The following is a 24,487-nucleotide window of genomic DNA, read 5'->3' as shown; positions in this document are numbered from 1 at the left end:
TATTTTGTGATTTAAATGAAAAGTTTTAATTTATTCAAAGATAATGACGTCATGATGATGTCACAAAGTTAATGATGGTCACTAGGTGGTGACGAACGCATCTTCTCCAACATGATGATACCGGCGAATAAAACGAACCCGGAAAACATCCCACGGGAAAACGTCTGTGATGGAATATGAAAGAACATAATTTCAACTAATTGTAATATACATATATATCTGTTTTTATGATAAAAATATCATTTTGCTGCTAATTTCCTTCTCTTCGTTGTTTTTATTAAATTTGATCTTTGCTATCGTATTCGAAAAGATAAAAAAGTTATGCCGTGGTATTTTAAACACTTTCAAAATTTCTCCTGCTTTTGTTTTGATTCACGAACATAGCGACCAAGATGTTCTTAAAAATATTTCCTCCCACGAAGTTGTTCTTGTAAATACAATTCCCATATTTAACCCCCCTCCCCCACTCACCTTGGTAATTCGTGTGAATCGATCTGGAATCTTATATTGCCAAACCTCATTCCTCAACCATGGATCCTTCAATCCTTTCTCAGCCAACCGACGTTGGACATCTTCAAGTTGGGTGCCTTCCACTTTCCACTGGCTGGAATATTATACAACGATCACTGTTAGAAATAATCTCTAAACGACTCATCTGGTGTAAAAAATGTGGTGTGTTTCCGACGTTTTATTCGCTGGTGAAGTCTTGTCGAATGGCAGACGAAACATGGGAGATTCAACACGTTTTTATACAGATGAGCCGTTAAAAGATTATTTACATTATCCTTGGTAGCGATCATCATTATTTATGATAATATAGTAATAACAATTCCTAAACAAAATTAGGATTTAAACTATTTGGATGCGATCATATTTTGCAGTTTCTTTTGTAAAACACATATACAATACCATATATTATTCTACATAGATATATTTAAAAGCAATTAACAAGTAAAATAATTAAGACTTACGACCAATGGGGTTTATATTTCTTTGGTATGTCCTCCCATTGAACGACCATCTTAACTGTCTGCAACAATATATTATAAAAAGTTACCAATATTATATGATGTCTATGTTATGATTGTGGCAATAGAAAACATATAACATAGCTGTGCGGAATCAAGTTTTGACGGAAAGTTTGTCAGTTTATCAAAATATTAATTTTGAAACGAGAAATGTTATAGTTCGAGAACTTTCACAAGCAACATAGAAATCATATATATATAACATGGCAGTGGGCCGTTTTAAAAAAATAGCAGATTTTTATGAAAGGCTTTTCACATAGAAATCATAGAATTTCCATTTGCGTTAACTCCAACAGTTTGTTAACCCAAACATAGAAATCATATTTTGATGATCTCGGCCACGCATGATCGATCCTCATCCACGAGGATGCGAGCGTAAGTTCCTCCGCTCTTCCCTTTCACGATCCTCCCGGGATTGATGCAAATATGTCCTGCAACATCTTTGATGAAGTGCTGGAGGTTGGAGGGGAGAAGCACGAGATCAACATCCGGGGGGATCCTCCCGTGATCCTCAGAAGATAGAAGATCAAGATTAACAGATTTATCGGGAGGATAGAGAGGATAGAAACTCCCCTGGTTCAATATATGAGACACCAAGCGACCGATTCTGTCGGATTTTTTTGTTGCAGAACGAGAGATCTCTGTTGCCACCAAGTGGAAGAGGATGTCCGTTGACGAGACGCCGATTTTAATTTTGTCGTTAACGATGATTGTTGCCGGGTTACTAACGAAGTGAACTTTCGTTGACCCCGGGATGTTGTATGGGGGTTGGGGGTAAACTGGGTGGTGGAATAAATCGCGTTGTGACGGAACAAATACGACCTCTGTGATGTCACTGATGGTGTTTATGATGTGCGACGTCCAAAATTTCGCTGAGTCAGCGTAAGTTTTGCCGGAAGTTGCTTTCTCCACTAGAGGGCCGATAAATATAGTGAGCGATGGTTGCATCTTCGTCACAACATCCAGGAAGTCCAGGAGTGGTTTGTGATCATCAGAGTCGGATGTAGTAAAGGGTCCGGATGCGACCATGATCGTGAAATGATCTTCTTTGCTCCCATCTCCCACCCGCATCCTCCCGACCCTCCTTGGAAGATTAAATATCTTGGAAACGTGGAACTTCCTCCCATCTATATTGACCCCGCGCATCGCGACTAACTTTCCCGGGAACAACGAGAACTCAGTCAACCCCTCGACCCCAACCACACCTACCCTCCCACTTGACACCCCTCTATCTCCCTCTAGTGCGACGGAATGCGGGGTTAACTTTGCCCCATCCTCAGACCGCACCCTCCCCATTATAACAACGGGGGTTTGGGAGTTCCCCCCACACGGAGCGTAACTTTCAATCTCTTTATTCTCCTCCATGATCAAACTTCCCCCGATCTCAATATGGTCATTGTTGACATCACATGACTCCTGCATCCTCTGGAACATATATTTACCCTTCTTCCTCCCCTCCCATGTCACTTTCACCCGGCCCCGCCCCCCCCGCCACACCCCTTCACCCGGGGATTCCCCTGAACAAAAACAATCGACAACTTCCCCAGAATTTGTCCGCGAAGAATAAATTTGGGACGGTTTAACTTTCTCCTCCAACAAACTGTCATTGTTATTTAATGAATCGTTCTTTATGACATCACAATACTCCATTTTAATCTCCTGTTTTACGGGGGTTTCAAGCTTCACTGATTTCCGAGTTTTCGCTCGAACATTTGTAATTTCTCGTTCCAACAATGTCAGTTGATGTATTGTGACGTCACAGTGGTTGTTCCGACTCTGGAACGCGATCCATTCGTTTGTCAAACTCTCGGCGTCCATTCCAAACAAAGTTGAAAGAAACAAAAACTTTTCAAGAATTTCATCATCGTTTATCTCGACGTCAAATTCCAAAAAACTTTCCTTTATTTCGTCAATTGTTGCAGCCATTATGACGTCACTATCACTAAGCTGTGGAATACAATTGGTGAATTTTAGAATAATTTACAAAAACTAACAAACTTTCAAACAACAAAATTAACGGAAAATACAACAAAAATAGCTTGTAATGAAAACGCTCAGATTTGTCACTAAATATATCTTTCATCACGTCAGAAGCAACATAATTATAGAATTTAAATTGACAAAAAATGCATAACTTGAATTATTTCGTCACAAACATAGCGCGAAAACTTTTCACGCATGAATAAACACAAAGTTCACCTTCGTTAAAACAGATACGACCACGGTTGGAATTTAATTTCACACAAATTTAAATGGTTTTGGTTAAAAAATAAAAGTTTGAATAAATTTACAAAAATATTTTTTTTAAAGAATTTTAATCATTTATGTTGTTTTGAAAATTAATTTAGACATTAAAATGATGTTTCTATGTTCGGGAAGTCCCTGGTGCTTTGAGGGCCAGAATTCGGGGAATTCCCGATAATTCCAACTTCCTATTAAATAAAGCAGTTACTGTGACGTAACAAAGATTATACTGTGCATTGTTACATCATGGTTGACGTTAAAGTTGTTGAAGAACGCTATATCGCGAAATTTGATCATGGGTTCGATTTCGGGGGAAAAGTCGACGACACTATTGTTTGGAAATCGCAAACTAGACCGGTTACTACGAACTTGATACGGGAGTTGTCAGATAAAGACTTGTATGAGGGAATGAGGCGCGGTGGGGTGGCCGTTGCGCTTTGCTACGCTGTGTTTCGCGCGCGTAAAGACGTTCATACGTTCGGGTTCAAACTTGAGAAAGACGGGGTCTCGTTTTCGTTGAAGATTGGCTCTGATGACGTCACAAGGTTCAAGGAGGAGTGGGAGAAATGGAGGGAGGAGGTGGAGAGGGAGATGAGGAGGATTCCTGGGAGGACGGGGGAAGAGTTTCAACAATATAGATATTTGTATCTGGAAGCACTGGAAGTCGTGTAAGTTGTTTTAATATTTCATTTATGTTTGGAATTGTTGATTGAAAGCAAGCGTCGTAAAAAGGGGAAAATAATTCCATTCAAAATAAATTTAGAAGGTGTTGTTTTGGTGTTAATGGTCCTTCTTGCTAAAAATTTAGGCATTTGCTTTGTCATCTTGAAGAATGTTTCATCTACAATACAGTGAGACATCTGTTAAGAGTCTTGCCAAAAGTTTTTCTTGTTGTTCTTTAATTTCTTTTCTTTCCAGAAAAACAACGAAACCTCGAAAAAAAAGGAAAAAAGGTAAATTGAATAATAAGTTCAACGAAAAGTTTACTACAAAATATATTTCTAATAAAATGACATCGTCGGTCTTTTGTTTAAATACAATCAATCCATGAGTTACAGAATCGAGTGTTACGATATATGGGAGGAACAAAGTCCAACAAATTGTGCAATATATTACTAGAACCGAGGATTATGACATCATAATTATTTATTCCAGAAAAAGAGATCGCTACGTTTAGTGCTGATGAAATATTCACGAGTCATGATGACACGGATGTTATCGCAAGCGGGGGTTTTGGATTGGTTCGTGTGTGTAAGAGCGCCACCATGGGGATGGTTGCGGTGAAATGCATCAAGATAACGGGGAAGGAACCGGATATTGAAGAGTTAAAGTTGAGGTCGGTAACTTTATTAGGCGAGGGGGGGTTGTTGGCAGTGGGTGTTCTGTTTCAAACACCTCGTGCCTGCTTACGAGTTACCATGTATGTTACTTTGTGGGTGATTTTATATATGGCTGACAATTTGGACAACCCATGAGTGACAAAAACATCACAACAGATGACATCACAATATATGACATCACAATAGATGACATCACAATGGATGACATCACAATATATGACATAACAATACTTACCCAGGTTAAAGTTTGAAGCGAAGATGCAAGCGTTCGCTGATCATGTGAATATCGTCAAGTTCCATGGAATCACCAAGTGGCATAACTCATTTGGTATCGTCATGGAGCTCATGGATCACGGGAGTTTGCATCATCTCATCCACAATCAAGACGTGAGGCCCTTAAAGTGGAGTTTACGTCTTCGCATAATGAGAGACATCAGCGCTGGGTTGGAATACATCCATGGTATGAAGATGACACATGGAGATATCAAACCACTCAACATTTTAATGGGGGATGGACTTGTTTGTAAGATTGGTGACTTCGGGGCCGCAGTCATGTGTTCGTGTTCCACTTCTGCTACATTATCGCACACCAAGGAAATCAAAACAAAAAACCCGAATAAGTCTCGACCCCAATACACACAAGAGTATCTCGCACCCGAGTATTTTGCAACGCTCATGAAGAGGCAGCGATTCCCCCCGCAAGATATTTATTCATTTGCGATCATTATTTACGAGCTTATAACAAGATCTCGTCCGTTTGAAGATTCGCGGAACAAAAGTGAGTTTCGACGGAAAATTAGGGACGACTTCCGTCCGGATGTTGGAGCAATACAAGAGATCGTGGAAGATGATCTTCCTGCATCCGATGTGCTCCTCATCACGAAGATGCGGGAGATCATGATGAAGTGTTGGGATGGTGATCCCGTGAAGAGGATGGTGGCATCGGAAGTCAGGAAGATCTGCGATGAACTGATGTTGGATCAATATCTTGATGATGATTATTTGGATCTTCTGAGCAAGCAGTTGATCCGGCCCCCCGCATCCGGACCTAAAGCGAGGTTGAGTAGATTCGCATTCCCGTTTTATAAAGCTACGGACCCTGAACCTCGTAAACAGCCCCCTAAAAGGCCCCACACACCCAAAACAAAACCTAACCCCAAACCCCCTGTAGACACCATTTACACAACCCCTAACCCACAAACCCCTAAAGCTGAACCCCTTAAAGACCCCAAGCCTGATAGGACTTACCCAAAAAACCCTGCAGACCCCACCCCTAACCCCCGAACCCCTCCCAAAGACAGCGGGTTCGAAACTTCAGCGAAAACGAAATCGGTTGAAATTGAGATTGGGGAGAATTTGGAAGATGTTTTGAAGTCGTTAACTATTGAAGGTGGGTGTGTGATGTCATAATGGTGGGAGTGATGTCATAATGTATGCATGGGAGTGATGTCATAATGTATGTGTGTGTGTGATGTCATCATGTGTGATGTCACCAATTCCACCACAGAGGATGCGGAGGGTTATTGGAGAATGAAAGATTACGATCGTGCTCTCCCTGCTCTAATGAAGTTGGAGGGTCATTCATCATCCGAGTGTGTGCGGGGAGTCGTGAAGATGAAAATCTCGCAAACCTTGCATCAACTACAACGAAGGGAGGAGGGTGATCGGTATCTTGCGGATGGGATTAACATGGTGTCCTCTGCTCCGAGGGATCGGGAGAAAGCCAACTTGATCGGGGAGCAACTTACGGAGGTTGCGGGGAGGTACAGGGATGCGGGAAGTATGGCGCGTGCATCGATTATTTATGGTCAAGCTGCGAGGTTCTTTATCGAGATTCCTGAAGCTATAAGTGCAATGCAGGGGATCCTTAAGTGCATCAAGAATATAAGGTGAGTATTGGTGAATATTTATTCTTATGATGGCATAATTGAATGAATGTAACTTATTTATCCTCGCATGGCGGGACAACGACAGTCGTTATAACACCGGTGTTCTGTTTCATACACCCTATGCTCGCTTATAAGTCACCACGTATGTAACTTTGTGGGTGATTGTTTTTATATGATTGTGATGTTATATATCATAGTTGTGATGTCATAATGAATTACAGGAAAGGCATCAAAGGCAACAAACATTCAACAAAATCTACGACGCAATCGAAAACATTAATCGATGACATCATGAGGTTAACGACGAGGTTGGACCGAGGATACGCGGAACCTTATTCCCGTGTGTTGTACGAAGCGGGGTGTTTCTATCATAATATCATGGAATATAAAGCGGCTGCGAAGTGTAATCGGGAAGCTCGGGATGCGATGCGTGATGCGTTTGGTGCGGATGCAAGTCGATACAGTATATATGGTATATGCGTTCATAACTTGGGGGGGAACGTTGAGAACATGGGGGATTTAGAGGAAGCTGAGCGTTGTTTTGTGGAGGCTATCCGTTGCGATGAGTTGGCGGAGGATTGGGACACACCAGAAGAAAAAGTTGAAAGTATTGACTTCACGAGGAAATGTCTGGAAAAGTTGCGGAACAGATTGCGTTTACGAAATAAGCGTTGACGTTAAAACTACGGGACAATTTTAGTGGCGCCATGAACAATAGTTTACGTTTATTTACTTAAATAAATCTTTTTGAGAATTATGCGATCACTTGCTTCGTAGAAATAATTGATGTAACTTGTTGTCCTCGCATGCAGAGCCATAGAAATACCGAGTAGTCCAACCCATTGTTACGTAAAACACAAATTGAACGGCAATTTGGGTCCAAAATAACACAGTAGGTATAGGGAAAATGTATGTTTTTCGGTAAATTACAGAAAAACTTGGGCCTAAAAACAAATTTAAAGGTTGAAAAGTGTAAAAAACATGTGTTATTTGTTTTCTGTGTCAAAAAAAGTCAAAAATTAGAATTAGAAGCGGTTGATTTGCGACATTTTAGTCATTTAATGCGGCTAAATTTATACATTTTTTCTAAAAAATGTTTGGTAAGGTAAATAGAAGCTGTTTTACACCTTCCCACAATAGGAAAACACAAACAAAACTTAACACGTTCGTTTAAACCCTTTGTCAAAGTCACCACTTTTGCTCTATTTTGGACACACATAGACGGCAGTTGGACTACTCGGTGTTTATACGACTCTGCTCGCATGGCGGGGCAACCACAGTCGTTATAACATTGCAAACTCTGGCCTAAACTTTGTTTATTGAGATTTATTGTGTAATAACATAGAAATATTATACATTATAAGGTATTAACTTGTTTTTATTTGTGGCGACTTTTAGCGAATAAATGTTTTTGCTTCAATTTTCACTGATTAATAAAATCTTTATATTGTTTATTTGTTCATTTTAACTTAGTAACATTCACATGCACGTATACACTTACATAGACATATAATGTAAATATTGTTGAAGATTATCTTTAAAGATTAAACGTTAACGCCCACACTGTTTATGTTAAAGTAGTTACGCTCATTATTATACAAGGACACGCAGGTTGCAGATTTTATATTGGCACAAACATATATTATATATGCTTACACATATATATATCACATCATATATATGTATATACTCATAACCCCAACATATATATTAAACACATGTATAAGCATATGTAGGATGGGGAAGATGTGACACCTTGTACACATAATATCCAAATATCCTGATCCTGTTTTAAACCATTAACAGCGGTCTATGGGAGTTATTAGGATACAGTTTTATAATTCATTGAATGTTCCTTGTTTACTGCCAAATGGGACGAGAAAATAGAATAAAAAGGTGTCCCATCTTCCCCCACCCTAATATACATACCTTTATACAAACACAAACACAGTTGTAGGTAAAGCCATTGTAAGTTTTCTGGTGCATAGATAAGTTGGCCCCACCAGTGACATGTATATACGGGATATTCTAACACTACTATGAGCCTGTGCTAAAGTATGCGGATATAACTCAAACACATTCATCATATTATAATCTAAATATATAAACAACCCCAACGCCCACGTTTATAAACACATAACTATCATACGATGGTTTTGAACCTTGGGCAATATTTTTAGTATGTTTGAAATATATTTTATAAGTATCAATTTAAGCCTGTAATTAATAACACGTGACTTACATAATCACCGTTTGCGCGCACGCTGATATACGAACACACACGTGCGCGCGCGCGTGCATAAAATTACCGTCAAATCTTAATTTAACAAAAACAAACAAACTAAACGACTGTTTAATAAGAAAATAATGTATTGTGACGTCACGATCGACGTAGTGACGTCACAATACGCGCACGTGTTCCACCAAAACACGATACATCGCGATGTTTCGAAAATGACGTGTAAATCTACCATTGTTACGTGTCTATTTCGTAATAAATCAAATATATTGAAAGCAGCACGTCACAGTGGCGATAGTGACGTCACAAATACTTGGAACACGGAACAACCCCGAAGGCGGTTCGCGATTTATAAAAGATTCCGCGATTCGAGATCTTCGAGAAAAATGTCGACAATCGTTTGTTTCGCTGTGATCGCGATCGCTGTCGTCGCTGAAGGTATGTTTGTTTCATTATGACGTAACAAACGATATTCTAGAATTATTTTTAGGTTTAGAATGTTGGACATGCATCAGTAATCGCGGGATCGAGCATTGTGACGTCACAGGGTATTATCAAACGTGTCGTCATGGAGAGGTAATGTGACGTCATAGTTGGTTATATTATTGAGTAATTATGACGTCACAGTGATTTGTATTATTCCCATTGTTATAGGATTCATGCGAAACAATGGTTTGGAGAAGCGGGAGTAACTATCACGTCATAAAGCAATGCAAACAACGACTCGCGTGCGCGAACAATCAACTGCAGGTGAAAGTTTTATTTTTATAAATATTCGATTATTATTTTAATATTTGTCTTTTAGTAAGTTCCTTTTACCCGTTCGTTATTTAATAACCTTTTTGACACTTTTACCCGTGTAGTTTTCAACCGTAGCTCGTTTTAACGATTGCTGTTTCCCGCCATGCGAGGATAAATAAGTTGCATTCATTCAATCAATTTAATCTCCGATATTCAGACATAAACAAACATTAAGTTGTTAATTCTGAAACTTTAATCTCGAATAAATCCATTCCTACGTCACAATAAACGTGACAAACTAATATGCGTTTGTGACGTCACAGAACACGAAGTCGTCTGGCGTATCCACACAATGCAACAACGACCAACCAAACTCGATGTGTACGTGTTGTTGTCATGACGACCGATGCAATGTTGGTGACGTCACATGCACGCAAGGTGAGGTCATCATGGGTATCATATTTTAGGGGGGAGGGGTGACTCCTTTTATGGGCATCGGGTGATTCGGGGTAACAGCTAATATGGGTAATGGTGCAACCCTTGCATTATATGACTTAAGGGTAACTTCATATTTGGCATTGGGGTAATTTTGTGGGTGATTCCCTATTTGGGCAGGGGGGATTGTTGTATATACATTGGGGTAACTTGGGGGTTTGTTATGAAGTAATTTTTTTTTGGAAAATTATTTGGGGTTTTAGGGGCAGTTGGGGTGATTTCTTATTTAGGCATGGGTTAACTTTGGGTTTATTGCTTAAGTAAGATAATTTAGGGGTATAACCTAATATGGACATGGGGGTAATTTATTAATTTGGTTAATGACAATACCTCATATTTTGTGCGGGGAGAATTTATTTAGCTTTTATTTCTTTGAATGTTTGTAATATTTTGAGGGGGGTTGTTGTTTATAATGGTATTGGTGACTTGCTAATTCCATTCTCTTTGTTGTTTTACTTAATTTGATTTTGTTATCGTATTCAAAGGGATGAATAAACTAATATTAACAATTAAATATTAAAACTATTTCATATGTGTATACATGCGCGTAATACTAATATATATATTTTTATTTACCAAATTACTTTTAATTGAAAAAATAAGTGTGGTCGCTAGACCTAGCAGACAAACAACGAGCCATTTATGTTTAATATTATCAAACTTTTGATTTAAACAAAAAAATATTTATTTCATATTTACCAAATAATGGTCTTTCTCAACAGACCAAACGTGCCCACCCCAAAACCAGATGCCCCACGGACACATAACGTGCACGGACAGGAACCAACCGGGCTCACGTTGCACGTTCCAATGTACGGACCATGAATATGATGTCTATCCTGCGGGGAAAAATAGAAATCATTGTCTTTCTAACGGGAGTTGGAGTGAATCGCCACCGTGTTGCGCTAGTGAGTTGGTTTTTGTTGATAAGGGTGTTGTTGATAAGGGTGTTGTTCATAGGTGTAATGTTAATAAGAGCACAAAAATGAACCCTTGAGGTAAAAACTAAATGAATATTTTACAAACAAAACTGCAAAACATAATTGAATCTCAATGAACAATTAGGAGCGTTTTAACTAAATGATGAAACGTGATATAGTTGTGAACTTGACTTATCTACATTGCGTAAAATTAAATTTTTGTCTCCCAACTCCAATAAACTGTTCTTTAAAATTACTACCCACACAACAATTCTTTTACCCCCCCACAGGGCCATGCCCCCCGTACTTCTTAGCGGACATCGTAACTTTGTATCACTCGTCAAACATCCATGCGTACGAGCATATGGTTAGGATTGCCTTCTTATCGGCCGAGTAAGTTGGTTTGACTTACCCGTGGTTGCCACTTCATGCCCACTGTTGCAGTGTGTGGATAAGCAGTCTATATTATTTCAAAATATTATTTCAAACTTTTATTAATAACTAATGATAAATATTTTAAGTTGGGCCAAAGGTTTTTTTCCAAAACTCTTATTTTATGTTTTCATCATAACAACTGTAGTTATGCCATTATTTCCATTTCTTTACCATGTTAATTAAATATGATTTTTGGTTATTATAATCACAGAAGTAACTAACTAAACTGCACTAAAATATAGACGTGTTTAACATAATTTAGAAGATATATAACAACACTACATCTTTATGCCAACAATACTACTCACCCTCCACCAGACAAACAGCCATAGCTGGGGATGCAGTTAAGTACGCGGGTCTGTACTACAGTGGGGAAGTCAACATGGAATCCATCGTCCACTTTAATGAGTACAATGATGATAAACTTACCATGCAAGGGTTGTTCATGCAGCGGGTGATTATGAACAACACAGGTGGGCGTTTATGATATTTATGTGCATTGTTATATAGTAGGGGACCAACGCCTTTAGCACATAATATCAAAATATCCTGATCATGTTTTAATCAATTAACAACGGTCTATGGGAGTTGTGAGGATATAATGTTCTTTAGAAAATAGAATGAAGATGCCCCCACTATATACACCAATATATACAAATATTTGGCCTATAAGCCCAAATCCCAGGTCCCATTGCTTGCAGTATGACATCACCCATATATATATAATGTATGCTGCATCTCAGTGGTTATACTGGCTTCACTATATTGACGATAGTAACCCAGTATAATGCAACAAATATCAATGTAATAACAACTGCGTGAACTTTAGTTTCGTGTTTATATGAAACAGCTTCCCATATAATTGTGAAAGAAATCCTAAAGAGCCGGCATTGTGTTGGTTATCCCACAAGGCATTGTTAGGGTTTGGTAAGTGTCTTGCCTATGGACACATACGACGTTGCCACCATTGTGGACGTATGTGTTCTTGGACACGACATTAATAGCAAAACCCGATGATGCATTTATATTGCCAACTTTTGATAATCGAACAATCAAAATAATCAACATCAATTTTGTTTGACAGCTGACCGAAAGGTAAACACTGGAGCAGCGATGGAATTCGCGCGAACTCACATGTTCAACCAGAGTAATGGTGTACGTGGTGAAGTTCCCCGTATATTGATGGTGATCACGGACGAAAATTCTACGGATGATGTTTTGGAGCCGGCCGAGAAACTGCGTGCTGAAGGGGTGTTGGTACGTGGGGTGGGGGGTATTTAGGGGTTGGTACGTGGGTGGGGGGTATTTAGGGGTGTTGGTATGTGGGGTGGGGGGGGTAATTAGGGGGGTTGGCGCCTGCATTGTAACCAAAGATCACCGGGTTTGAGGCTCGATACCATTGTGGTTGGCATGTTTTGTGGGGGTTGTAGAAGCTTGATCATAGCCCAGAGGTTACCGGGTTCAAGGCTCAACGCCGCTATATAAGTTACATTCACCCAAAAAACACAGATATTTCAAACATAATTTAAAACTTTACCTGGTTCTTATTTATTGAATTATTTACAAACAATCTCCATTATTACCATTGTTGACATAACAATGCATTGCAGACATACGCGATAGGACTTGCAGAAGATGGAAAAATATTGGATCGCGATCAATTAATGCAAATAGCTGGCGAGGACGACCATTTGTTCAACCCCGACCACGATATCTCCCAAGTTGGGGTCGGGTTGATAAACGAGTTCACCGTCCACATTTGTGCTGATCCTTGTGTGCATGCATTGCATAATCATGAACATTTTGCCCGGTGATTCGGCAATTTCCAATTTTGTTGAGTCATCTTACATCACAATTGTGATTCAGCAAATATTTCCATTTTTGTTAAGTCATCATTTGTAATTATTACATCACAATTGTTCAATTGTTAAAATTGTCATTGTTTATTTACATTGTCATGGTTGACCTGCAAGTAATAGAAATAACATTAATAAATTACTAATTTTATAATATTTCTATGTTTGCCTTTTTAATAAACAATTTTATTTAATTCAAACATTATAATAAAAATTTAGGAACATTAAGGAGCTTTTATTTTGTCAAACATAGAAATCACCGAAAATATTTATTTCTCGTCATCTTGAAACATATCGTGATCCCATTGGTCAGGTGACTTCCGATGACCTTTGACCTTTGTTATGTGTTGTCGCGCATCGGTGGTTTGGGGGGCTGTGGGTTAATTGGGGGTTGTTATGATGTCATTGATGTATGATGTCATTAACTGTGATGTCATTTATAACATATTTATTGTTTGACATCATCAACATATGACATCATCAATGTATGACATCATCACCTTGAGCACGAACAACTCTCTGATCTTGAATTTCTTTCACGTACGTTCCTCGTTTGGGGGAATTCCCATCACTTGAACTTCTAGAACGACTTCTGGATCTGTAACGATGGGTTGATTATGATGTCATAATAAAACAAACAATGGGTTGATTATGATGTCATAATAAAACAAACAATGACCTTTCATCTTCGTTTGTTCTTCGCGGCTTCCATTGTTGACGATCCCTGTAACAATGGATGGTTATGACATCATCAACATGGTTATGACATCACAGACCTGTTATAATTGTTGTTACCATAGTTACCACGACCCCGATAATTATTATTATATCCACGATTGAAACGATTGTTGTTGTAATAATTCCCTCGGTTGTTGTAATTGTTGTAGTTACCTGTCAATCAAACACAACCTGTCAATCAAACATAACCTGCCAATCAAACACAACCTGCCAATCAAACACAACCTGTCAATCAAACATAACCTGTCAATCAAACATAACCTGTCAATCAAACACAACCTGTCAATCAAACATCACCTGTCAATCAAACATCACCTGTCAATCAAACACAACCTGTCAATCAAACACAACCTGTCAATCAAACACAACCTGTCAATCAAACACAACCTGTCAATCAAACATAACCTGTCAATCAAACACAACCTGCCAATCAAACACAACCTGTCAATCAAACATAACCTGTCAATCAAACATAACCTGTCAATCAAACACAACCTGTCAATCAAACACAACCTGTCAATCAAACACAAACTGTCAATCAAACATAACCTGTCAATCAAACACAACCTGTCAATCAAACACAACCTGTCAATCAAACACAACCTGTCAATCAAACACAACCTGTCAATCAAACCCACCTCTATACTGCCCCCTCCCCCTCCATTGGAATCGTTGATTATTCCGTTGGTTGCCGTGGTGACCTCGTGTACGGTTGTCACGGTAACGATCAGGTGATCTTGACGAGCTACGATCCGATTGTGAATCTTTACGCGAACCTTGTCTGTGATGATTTAGATTGTGATAATCATCGACTGGTTACTTGTGGTAACTCGTGAGCGTGCATGAAGTGCGGGATAAAATAAGTTACGTTTATTAATAATTGTGTACAAGCAGCCTCAGTGTTGAGCCAACTGTGGTCTAAATCATACATGCAGCTGACAAAGTTAGGTGTACGGAACAGAACACCCCATGTTATAACAACTAATGTTGTTTTATAAATAAATAAATATAAATAGCTTGGGTGTTGGGTCAACTCAACAACAATAACCTATATATCTCAACTTATACACCCCCCCCCACTCGCCACACCCCCCATACCTGCCATAAGCACGCGGCAACGACTTTGACGAGTCGGAACTTTTCGAACGTGATCTACTGCCTTCGTGTGGTGGTTTCGCAAACTTCATCTCGATGTTCGGGAAGCTATCCAGGTTTACGCTTACCTGTGATGTCATAATTAAACTGGTGATGTCATAATTAAACTGGTAATGTCATAATTAAATTTGTGATGTCATAATTGAACACGTTGTTGTTTATTAACATTTACATTTTGTCACAATTATCGGCGTTAATATTGAAGTAATTATCGGGATGTATGAGTTAAAAAAATGTAAAACATAAACGAGCGACAACTTGTTAAAAGTGTGGTAACATGTACCTAAGATTTAAAACTAATAATCACAACAACCACATAACCATGTAATAAACTACAATATAAGGGGATATGGTGTTTTGTTTGTTGGTGTAAACTCCAACTACATGAGGATATTACGCAACGTTGGATGTCGCGCACCATTATTACAGTTGGTTGGTTATTATTATACACGTTGACTCGATATTAAACTTCAAACAAAATATAACAAATATGACATCACAATACCTTCTGTTCGGCCTTCTCCTCTTTTTCCTGGCCGGCCAATCGGATTCGTTCGTTTAACGTTATCTTTGTCATGTGACTAACATCACGTGTTCCTGTGACATCATCAATGTAATCATGACATCATCAACACAATTATGACATCACAAACCTTGTGGGGTAACTTGAATCTTCTTGAGCGACTTTTTATCCCTCTCTTGCCCCCCCGAGTGGATGAGTGATACAAACTCCTCTTCCTTGGAGGATTTGATCCGATGGAAGATGGAAGCGAGGGTCGGGATGCGGGGGATCAACCCTCGGAGGTGGTGGAGGGGGAGGTCATCGGGTACGTGGCTGTGGGGGGTGGGGTTATATCGGGGGTGGGGTTATATCGGGGGTGGGGTTATATCGGGGGTGGGGTTATATCGGGGGTGGGGTTATATCGGGGGTGGGGTTATATCGGGGGTGGGGTTATATCGGGGGGGTTATATCGGGGGTGGGTTATATTGGGGGTGGGTTATATCGGGGGTGGGTTATATCGGGGGTGGGGTTATATTGGGGGTTGGGTTATATCGGGGGTGGGTTATATCGGGGGTGGGGTTATATCGGGGGTGGGGTTATATCGGGGGTGGGGTTATATCGGGGGTGGGGTTATATCGGGGGTGGGGTTATATCGGGGGTGGGGTTATATCGGGGTGGGGTTATATCGGGGGTGGGGTTATATCGGGGGTGGGGTTATATCGGGGGGTTATATCGGGGGTGGGTTATATTGGGGGTGGGTTATATCGGGGGTGGGTTATATCGGGGGTGGGGTTATATTGGGGGTTGGGTTATATCGGGGGTGGGTTATATCGGGGGTGGGGTTATATCGGGGGTGGGGTTATATCGGGGGTGGGGTTATATCGGGGGTGGGGTTATATCGGGGGTGGGGTTATATCGGGGTGGGGTTATATCGGGGGGGTTATATCGGGGGTGGGTTATATTGGGGGTGGGTTATATCGGGGGTGGGTTATATCGGGGGTGGGGTTATATTGGGGGTTGGGTTATATCGGGGGTGGGTTATATCGGGGGTGGGTTATATCGGGGGTGGGTTAGATATATAAAGGGGAATATATGTGTGGTTGAGAGTTATATATGGGTTCTCTACATTAAGGTCTATGGGAATTGTGTTGAAAATACAGGGAGACACGCAGCCAGGGGTTACTAAAGATGACATGATCATGTATGGGGTTACTAAAGGTCACTTACCGAATCAAACCATCACCAGTGTTTCCGTCATCTTTACATTTTTCAACTTTCTTCGATCTTTTTGATTCGGCATCACTGGCCTCGTCATCTTTATCCTATTATGATGTCATAATCAAACAACAATCAACATTATTATGATAAAATTACTTTGTTTTTTTTCTTCTTCTTTCTTTTTTTCTCCTTAGACACGGGGGAATCCCCATCACCAATACTATCTTTCCTCTTTTTCTTTTTTTTCTTCGATTTTTCGTCAATTTCAGGAGATTTCAAGCTCGATCGCTTTTTTTTTCGCCTGAAAATATTTTGTTATTTTTCGCCAAAATGTTGTCAGTGTTTCCAGACCTTAAATCATGTGATTTCTTCTTTTTAGATTGGTCATCACTGGAGCTTGACGGGACTTCCCCTTCCGTTGATGATGCAACAGAGCGTCTATAATAATTAAGTTATTATGACATCATAAACTTATTATGACATCATCACTTTATTGTGACATCATCAACTCATTATGACATCATAAACTTATTGTGACATCATCACTTTATTGTAACATCATCCTTTAATACAAACATGACAACTATATACAATTTCATTTCAAACGTTCGGTTTCAAAACTGAAACCATCTTCAGTGATGTAAGAGGTTAAAATGTTGAATGCGAACGAAATGTGTAAAGGGAAAACAATGCCCATTATTTTACAAATTAACTTTAATTATGACATCAATAATTACCTCTCGTTAATAAAATCACTCGCTGCAACCGACCATTTGCTCTCGGGGGGTTGTTGATTCTGTTGTTGATTTTGTTGTTGTTCACCAAATCCATAGTTAGGGTCGAAACCTGTTATTTTATTTGTTTGTTTATTTATTTATTTCATTTTTTTAATTTTAATTTTTTGAGTATTTTTTCCAGAAACTTTTTTTCAAAGGAATTTAATATTTAAAAATATTTCTCATAATTACCATGTTGTACAATATGCTGAGTCGGGTACGTCGTCATCAAATTTTGCCGAGTCACAATTGGATTGCTCTCAATTTTCTCCGACGCCATAGAAACCTTATTCTCATTTTTCTCTGTTTTATTTTTAATAAAATGTTACCAAAAGTTCGTTTTCCACCATCTACCCCGCACACCCCCCATACTTACTTTGAAGTTGAAACTAATTTTATTTTTTTGTAAATTTTCAAAATATCTCGGGATAAATCAACTTTTGTCAAAATTCCTCCATTTTTAAACAACGTCCATTTTATGAATGCCAGATAATAATAACAATAATAATCGCCACAAAATTGAATATTGGAACAAAGACAACGCTGCTGGAAAAGAGGTTTTTATGAGGATTTATTAATTTAACAAAAAATCAGTAACCTGAAAAATTAATACCGGTTACTGTTTTAACAAAAAAATGTTAATTTATTTTTAAAATTTATTTGTTCAACAAAAATTTATTAGCTTAATATTTAAGTTTTTATTTGTTCAATAAAAACTATTAATTTATTTAATTAAACTTCAATTTTAATAAAACGTAAAAAAAATAAAATTAAAAAAAACAAACAAAGTTTTTCTACCTTGCATTGAAGTTTCCGAGAATGTTTGACTGCCACCTAGTGTTGGGATTTTTTGTCCGATTTCCTGGTTGCGATCTGGAGAAAACCCCGGGATATGACCTCTGCCTGACCCCGGCTTATTTTGAGCAAAAGATTCTGTGGAAGCAAACTTAGTATGAGTGTGTTCTTAGTTAAACCAGAGGTTATCGGTTGAGAAACATATATTGTGGACTTTGTTCTTGGGCAAGACACTTAATGGCAATTGCTCCAACCCAGTGGTCACTAATGGGTTAAATTATCAGCCATACAGACACATTATATGAAACATAGAAACAACATTTCACCCGTCGCTTCTTCAAAGTCAAAGTTGGGTAATTCCCCCGAGTTCTTCACCTTGAGTGGCCAACTTTCCTCCGATTTATCTGGAATAATGGGCATTATGATGTCATACATGGTTCATGATGTCATAGATGGTTTTTATATTTTTAACAAAACTTGGAGTTGAAGGTGGTAATATTACTCAACACGCATATGATGATGTCATTAATGACATCATAGTTTGATAACGTCATTGTGACATTATAGTTTGATGACATCACAATACCTTCATCTTCCCATTTACTGGACGCAGGACGCGGCCACAACCGTGTTCGGATAATTTCCTTTCGACGTTTCTGCTTCTCTGTTAACTCCTATAGATATCATATATATTATAATAGATATCATATATTATCAAAGATATCATATATATTATCATAGATATCATATATATTATCATAGATATCATATATATTATCATAGATATCATATATATTATCATAGATATCATATATATTATCATAGATATCATATATATTATCAAAGATATCATATATATTATAATAGATATCATATATATTATCATAGATATCATATATATTATCATAGATATCATATATATTATCATAGATATCATATATATTATCAAAGATATCATATATATTATAATAGATATCATATATATTATCATAGATATCATATATATTATCAAAGATATCATATATATTATAATAGATATCATATATATTATCATAGATATCATATATATTATCATAGATATCATATATATATTATCATAGATATCATATATATTATCATAGATATCATATATTATAGTACCTTCTTCTCCGGTTGTTCTGATTGGTCGGTTTGAATTTGAATAACATTTGAAGACACCTGATTGGTCGGTGGTGGAACAGGTTGGGGTTGGAAGGCTTGGGTTCCTGGGGTGGAATAATGTAGAAGAAGAATATATATTTATGTATGTTTGTATATATTTATAGATGTTTAGATTATGAAACATGTGATCATTGGATGTTCAATGGGTGGCATTAAGTTACTACAAGCCATGTTTAAAACATTGTGTGGTTGATATTTATTAACTGCAGGTTATCTATACTAACACCCACTTTGTTGCATCGGTATCAACTATAACCAAATATACCAACCCATAACCATGCATACCCATGCAACCAACCCATACCCATGCAACCAAATATACCAACCCATACCCATGCATACAATGCAACCAACCCATATTACCACACATTCCATATTACCCCATATCCCATATTACCCCATGTCCCATATTACCCCATACCCATATTACCCCTGTATCCCATATTACCCCACATTCACTATTACCCAATGTCCCGTATTACCCCACATCCCATATTACCCCACATTCCCTATTACCCAGTGTCCCGTATTACCCCACATCCCATACAACGAGACCATCCCATATTACCCCACATTCACTATTACCCAGTGTCCCATATTACCCCCATATTCCGTATTGCCCAACATCACATATTACCCCATATTCTATTTTACCCCATATTCCATACAACGAGACCATCCCATATCACCCCACATATAACACCCCCACACCTTGTTGCAACGGAATCATCGTCATCTTCCCGTCAACTCCCGGCACCGCGATCATCATCATCGCTTTCCCTTCCTCGTAATTTGGCATAATCATCACTGTGATGTCATAATGGTTACTATTACTGTGATGTCATAATGATTACTATTACACACAATAACCAAGTCCAATAAATAGTTTAAGAGAGATTTATTTCACCGTCAATTTCTTAAATAAATCACCCCAATGTTATCATGGCATTATAAATAATCACAAAGTCACAATAATAATAATAATAATTACTTGGCTGCATACTGCCTCCTTGTGGAAACGACATCTGTGGAAAGTTGAACGGGAACGTGGGTTGTTCGGCCCTGCACATGGGGGGTTAGTGGGGGTGATAATTGTTGATATTCGTTCATCTAATGTTACTAATATACCACTGTAGGCGCCAAACCTGGGGTGGCAGGGTGGGCAGGTTAACCCCAGGTATTTCTACACTGCATGAATCAGTAAACATTACAACCAATAAGTTAGATTTGTTTCACAGGTTTTTGTTTTTGTATAATATTCCATTCATAGTGACATCTGTCGTAACACCCTAATCCTCTATTATGACATCACACATACTTTTGTTTGTCTTTTATTGTGACATCATCAACCCCTTTATCCTTGGGGGAATCCCCTGTCCTGAGATCCCGTTGTTTCTTGGATTTTTTCTTCGCTTTCCGCTTGGCTGGGCTCGGTGAACTCGACGACCCCGAACCGGATGATTCCGAACTTTAATTAAAAAGGTCAACCATTCAATTTTATTCAAATGAAGATTAAATAAAAATAAAATAGTTTGGAAAAAGTAACAATTTTTTTTAATCTTTAATTTACTTTTAACAATATAATTAACCTTAATCATATTTATCATTAAAGTAAAGCTTTCATCCGACTTAATTAATTAATTTAATATTAATTGATCAACAAACACTGAACCTTTCATCTGAGGAATCAGTGTCAGATTTTTTCATTTTCTTGGATTTTTTTTTCATTTTTTTCTTTTTCTTTTTTTTCTCTGGTTCATCATCGGCCATCTTGGATTTAATTTTCTTCAAAGATTTCTCATGACGAGCGATTGATGCGAGAGCGATCTTCTCCATCTTCATCGCTGCCGTCCCCGCGTCCTCCTGTGATATCGGGGTGAAAATAAACCAGGGGGTTCAGGGCTCGATAGTTGTCACTGATACCATTGTAGTTGTGTCTTTGGGCAAATTACTTAACAGCAATTACTCCAACCCAGTGGTCACTAATGAGTTGTCCAGATTATTAGCCATATATAAAACAATCACCGACAAAGTTACATATGTGGTAACTCGTAAGCGAGCATAAAGGAAAAACTGTCCACAAAGTTTTATGACATCGCAATAATATTAATCGTATAATGATCACAACATCACAACCCACCTGTGATGTCACTTCCTCTTTCTTTACCTCGATGTCCGAGGAATTCCAACCAATCACATCGCTCGGTGTTGGCTGGGGGGGTAACTCGCTAAACAGGGTAATGTAAACAGGGTAACGTGGGGGTGAAGCAGGGTTAAAGGGTTAACATGGGTGACATTTCATCATTAAACAACTTTGAGTAATTGACAATTAAGAACTTATTTACAAAACAAACAAGGTAATTTTCAATAAACCATTTATATTCATGACTGTTTATTTTTACAAAAGGTTTTATTTTAATATTTATGACATCATCGATAGTTATGACATCACAGATAATTATGACATCACCCTATGATATATTGCAGTTATGACATCACAACCTTACCTTGGTTTATCGTCCCATCGCGGTTGGGCAACGGGGGATTTTGATTGGTTGACGGGGGTTCGCAATTTATTAGGCGGGGTTCGTGACCTTTCACGTGACTTTTCACGACTTCTATCACGAGTTCGTGATCGTGATCGGGAATATGAGTATCGCTTACGAACAGGTGAATATGATCGTGATCGAGATCTATCACGTGATCGTGAGCGCGAATATGAACGGGATCTGTTGGAAGGTTGGTGGATTTGGAAACTTTGTTTTGTTAGTTTTCTATAAACAGTGGGAAGACTTGTTGGTGGAGTATTAATAAAATACATTATTGTTTGTTACATACATAGATGCGTGTGACTTGCTTTATTTAAGAGGATTCATGGTGAAGACTATTCTATATTTCAATATTCAGTAAAAGTAACAGAATTGAAGTTAAATTGGCTGCGAAACAGGAAAGCGTTTGCGAACCATTGGCTGTTTAGTTATCAGTGTTGGAATTCTTGTGCAACAATATTCATTATGACATCACACCCACCACACCCACCTTGACCGTGAGCGATTATAATATCGCCGTTGTGGTTGATATCGATTGTTATAATTCCAATTGTTGCCTCTGAAGTTTCCTCTTCCCCCTCTGTAGTTGAACCTGGGTGACAAGCATTGTCAAGTTACTAACATGGTTGTACAGTTGCATCATAACCCATAGGTAATGGGTTCAAGGTCTAGGACTGCCACTTGTGCGGGCATATGTGTCCTTGGGCAAGACACTTAACGGTTACATACGTGATAACTTGTAAGCGAAAATATTTGCAAATAAGATTCATTCATATTTTCTAGAAGTTACATTCATTTATTTATTACAGGGCAACCACCCACAAAGTTACATAACTTGAACACAAATAATCACAAACAAGTAACAACGATCCATTATTACATCACATACCTTTGATTATACCTCTGATTGAATCCTCTGTTATTCCATCCCCCCCGTTGATGATGTTGGTTGTCTCGATACGCCGGGGCACGAAACACTTTCGTCCAGTTAGCCGTTCGTAGTTTCGCCCCACTCTCCGTGCGTATGGGTGAAAGTGACATCGAACGACGACCACCCTCATTTCTGTTAATAGGATTTCTATGAAACCTTCATACACTGTGAGTTTATTGTATGTTTGGTTTATCAGCCACGTTTTTATTTGACATTTTTACTCGTTTTTACCCGTAGCGTGTTTTAACAACTGTTGTTTTGCTGCTAATTCCATTCTCTTCGTTGTTTTAAACAATTTAATTCAAAGAAGTAAATAAATAATCTTTTTTTTTATAAAGAAATAATTTTTCAGCCACATCCAATAATCGCAGATGTAAAACAAAAATACAAATAAATCTAAACAATATAATATATGTGCTTTTATAAGTTTTAGCATGGCAGTAAACAAGCACATTTGTACATTCAACGGTAATCCTGTCGCTGGTGACCAGTGAAAATTTTGGTCTCAAAATGTACTTTATGTCTCCCTGATACCCGCTGTATAATTTTTTTTTGAAAAAACTCGGGCGTTCGTGTCGAAAATTAACTTTGAAAATGCGCGAAAACGTGCTGCGTCACCGTAATTCGCCTGACTTGCGTAAGGTTAACGATTTATTACGTCACAATAGCGATATGTTACGTCACAGTAGTGACATATTACGCACGTTACAGCATGTTATAATCGTGTTTTTCGCACTGTTTTATGTTAGGGAAAACCCCAAGTCTCAACCCTTAACCCAACCCTAACCCCTACGTTTAACCCGTAACCTCTAAATCCAAAAAAACTAACAAATTACGTAATCTGTAACGTAGAAATCAAAGGTGGTAATACGCATTCTATGACGTCATAATCTAACCTTTGCCGGCTCGTGTGGAAAATACGGTGACGCAGCACGATTTCGCGCATTTTCAAAGTTAATTTTCGATACGAACGCCCGAGTTTTTTAAAAAAAAAATTATACAGCGAGTATCAGGGAGACGTAAGGTACATTTTGAGACCAAAATTTTCACTGGTCACCAGCGACAGGATTACCCATTCAACAATCTAACATACATCCCAAACAAAGTTAAAACATAATTAGTTAAATACATATGTTGCTACAACCGTATAATATACTAAAGTCAAAATGTACAACAAAATTTTTAAGTTGCAAAGTTTATAACATGAACATATATAAGTTAATACACCACTTACCCCCTCAACGAATGTTTTTTTGGACTTGGCGACCTCGACATTTCAATATTTGGTGAAATATTTTAAATATCCTAAAATTTCTGATAAAATTTCGTGAAAGCAAAAAATTAGAACTCGCTTTGGTGTGATCAGTGATGCGTGTAATGACGTATGAACATAGAAATAAATATTAATATGACGTCAATGTACCTTACTAGCGGCA

At 38.3% G+C, this 24,487-nt stretch overlaps 5 protein-coding genes across 6 annotated transcripts; 2 read left to right on the top strand and 3 right to left on the bottom strand.

The window, feature by feature from the left end:
- Nucleotides 1–2: 2 nt before the first annotated feature.
- On the bottom strand, nucleotides 3–1,568 carry LOC149725959 (NADH dehydrogenase [ubiquinone] 1 beta subcomplex subunit 3-like). The gene is made up of 3 exons (XM_089891091.1): nucleotides 972–1,568; nucleotides 472–604; nucleotides 3–164 (listed from the first exon to the last, which is right to left on the bottom strand). The coding sequence occupies exons 1-3, from the start codon at nucleotides 1,019–1,021 to the stop codon at nucleotides 69–71; spliced, it is 279 nt and encodes a 92-aa protein (XP_089747217.1). The 5' UTR covers nucleotides 1,022–1,568; the 3' UTR covers nucleotides 3–68.
- LOC149725958 (DNA polymerase alpha subunit B-like) lies at nucleotides 1,030–3,002 on the bottom strand. The gene has a single exon (XM_089891067.1). The coding sequence runs from the start codon at nucleotides 2,952–2,954 to the stop codon at nucleotides 1,347–1,349; it is 1,608 nt and encodes a 535-aa protein (XP_089747193.1). The 5' UTR covers nucleotides 2,955–3,002; the 3' UTR covers nucleotides 1,030–1,346.
- Nucleotides 3,003–3,418: 416 nt separating this feature from the next.
- LOC149725957 (uncharacterized) lies at nucleotides 3,419–7,953 on the top strand. Its single transcript, XM_089891041.1, has 6 exons — nucleotides 3,419–3,940; nucleotides 4,191–4,225; nucleotides 4,428–4,608; nucleotides 4,852–6,002; nucleotides 6,120–6,501; nucleotides 6,723–7,953. Exons 1-6 carry the CDS (start codon nucleotides 3,519–3,521, stop codon nucleotides 7,174–7,176), a joined length of 2,625 nt encoding a protein of 874 aa, XP_089747167.1. The 5' UTR covers nucleotides 3,419–3,518; the 3' UTR covers nucleotides 7,177–7,953.
- A 954-nt stretch (nucleotides 7,954–8,907) lies between these two features.
- LOC149725956 (uncharacterized) lies at nucleotides 8,908–13,343 on the top strand. The gene is made up of 9 exons (XM_089891070.1): nucleotides 8,908–9,178; nucleotides 9,231–9,316; nucleotides 9,395–9,490; nucleotides 9,805–9,919; nucleotides 10,699–10,884; nucleotides 11,187–11,289; nucleotides 11,650–11,804; nucleotides 12,416–12,588; nucleotides 12,942–13,343. The coding sequence occupies exons 1-9, from the start codon at nucleotides 8,956–8,958 to the stop codon at nucleotides 13,143–13,145; spliced, it is 1,341 nt and encodes a 446-aa protein (XP_089747196.1). The 5' UTR covers nucleotides 8,908–8,955; the 3' UTR covers nucleotides 13,146–13,343.
- Nucleotides 12,856–24,446, bottom strand: LOC149725955 (uncharacterized). Of its 2 annotated transcripts, none has more exons than XM_089891040.1 (27): nucleotides 24,286–24,446; nucleotides 23,010–23,183; nucleotides 22,611–22,712; nucleotides 22,079–22,300; nucleotides 21,712–21,799; nucleotides 21,244–21,434; nucleotides 20,890–21,039; nucleotides 20,563–20,633; nucleotides 20,283–20,378; nucleotides 19,512–19,615; nucleotides 18,958–19,045; nucleotides 18,698–18,775; nucleotides 18,375–18,509; nucleotides 17,769–17,879; nucleotides 17,538–17,646; nucleotides 17,152–17,238; nucleotides 16,957–17,101; nucleotides 16,810–16,904; nucleotides 15,734–15,915; nucleotides 15,586–15,677; nucleotides 15,024–15,148; nucleotides 14,564–14,706; nucleotides 13,964–14,078; nucleotides 13,867–13,911; nucleotides 13,688–13,785; nucleotides 13,411–13,560; nucleotides 12,856–13,297 (listed from the first exon to the last, which is right to left on the bottom strand). In XM_089891040.1, the coding sequence occupies exons 1-26, from the start codon at nucleotides 24,324–24,326 to the stop codon at nucleotides 13,457–13,459; spliced, it is 2,991 nt and encodes a 996-aa protein (XP_089747166.1). In that variant the 5' UTR covers nucleotides 24,327–24,446; the 3' UTR covers nucleotides 12,856–13,297; nucleotides 13,411–13,456. The 2 variants fall into 2 exon arrangements, with proteins under 2 accessions (XP_089747166.1, XP_089747165.1); XM_089891039.1 differs by having other exon boundaries at nucleotides 13,448–13,560.
- Between the last annotated feature and the right edge of the window lie 41 nt (nucleotides 24,447–24,487).

Source organism: Ciona robusta, chromosome 13 (genome assembly GCF_009617815.1).
Source record: "Ciona robusta chromosome 13, ASM961781v2".
NCBI lineage: Eukaryota > Metazoa > Chordata > Ascidiacea > Phlebobranchia > Cionidae > Ciona > Ciona robusta.
The sequence above is the reverse complement of the archived record's forward strand: the minus strand, read 5'-3'. Positions and strand labels throughout refer to the sequence as shown.

Excerpts from the sequence above, each read along its gene's own strand:
- LOC149725956 (XM_089891070.1), top strand. The coding sequence starts at position 8,956 with ATGACGTGTAAATCTACCATTGTTACGTGTCTATTTCGTAATAAATCA. Across the intron at positions 9,179-9,230 it reads GATCGCTGTCGTCGCTGAAG|GTTTAGAATGTTGGACATGC; the intron begins GTATGTTTGTTT and ends AATTATTTTTAG. Across the intron at positions 9,920-10,698 it reads TGACGTCACATGCACGCAAG|ACCAAACGTGCCCACCCCAA; the intron begins GTGAGGTCATCA and ends CTTTCTCAACAG.
- LOC149725959 (XM_089891091.1), bottom strand. The coding sequence starts at position 1,021 with ATGGTCGTTCAATGGGAGGACATACCAAAGAAATATAAACCCCATTGG. Across the intron at positions 605-971 it reads AAATATAAACCCCATTGGTC|CCAGTGGAAAGTGGAAGGCA; the intron begins GTAAGTCTTAAT and ends ATAATATTCCAG. Across the intron at positions 165-471 it reads GATTCACACGAATTACCAAG|ACGTTTTCCCGTGGGATGTT; the intron begins GTGAGTGGGGGA and ends ATTCCATCACAG.
- LOC149725955 (XM_089891040.1), bottom strand. The coding sequence starts at position 24,326 with ATGTCGAGGTCGCCAAGTCCAAAAAAACATTCGTTGAGGGG. Across the intron at positions 21,800-22,078 it reads CGATGGGACGATAAACCAAG|CGAGTTACCCCCCCAGCCAA; the intron begins GTAAGGTTGTGA and ends TACCCTGTTTAG. Across the intron at positions 15,678-15,733 it reads GATTCAAGTTACCCCACAAG|GAACACGTGATGTTAGTCAC; the intron begins GTTTGTGATGTC and ends ATGATGTCACAG.
- LOC149725957 (XM_089891041.1), top strand. The coding sequence starts at position 3,519 with ATGGTTGACGTTAAAGTTGTTGAAGAACGCTATATCGCGAAATTTGAT. Across the intron at positions 4,609-4,851 it reads ATTGAAGAGTTAAAGTTGAG|GTTAAAGTTTGAAGCGAAGA; the intron begins GTCGGTAACTTT and ends ATACTTACCCAG. Across the intron at positions 6,003-6,119 it reads GAAGTCGTTAACTATTGAAG|AGGATGCGGAGGGTTATTGG; the intron begins GTGGGTGTGTGA and ends ATTCCACCACAG.
- LOC149725958 (XM_089891067.1), bottom strand. The coding sequence starts at position 2,954 with ATGGCTGCAACAATTGACGAAATAAAGGAAAGTTTTTTGGAATTTGAC.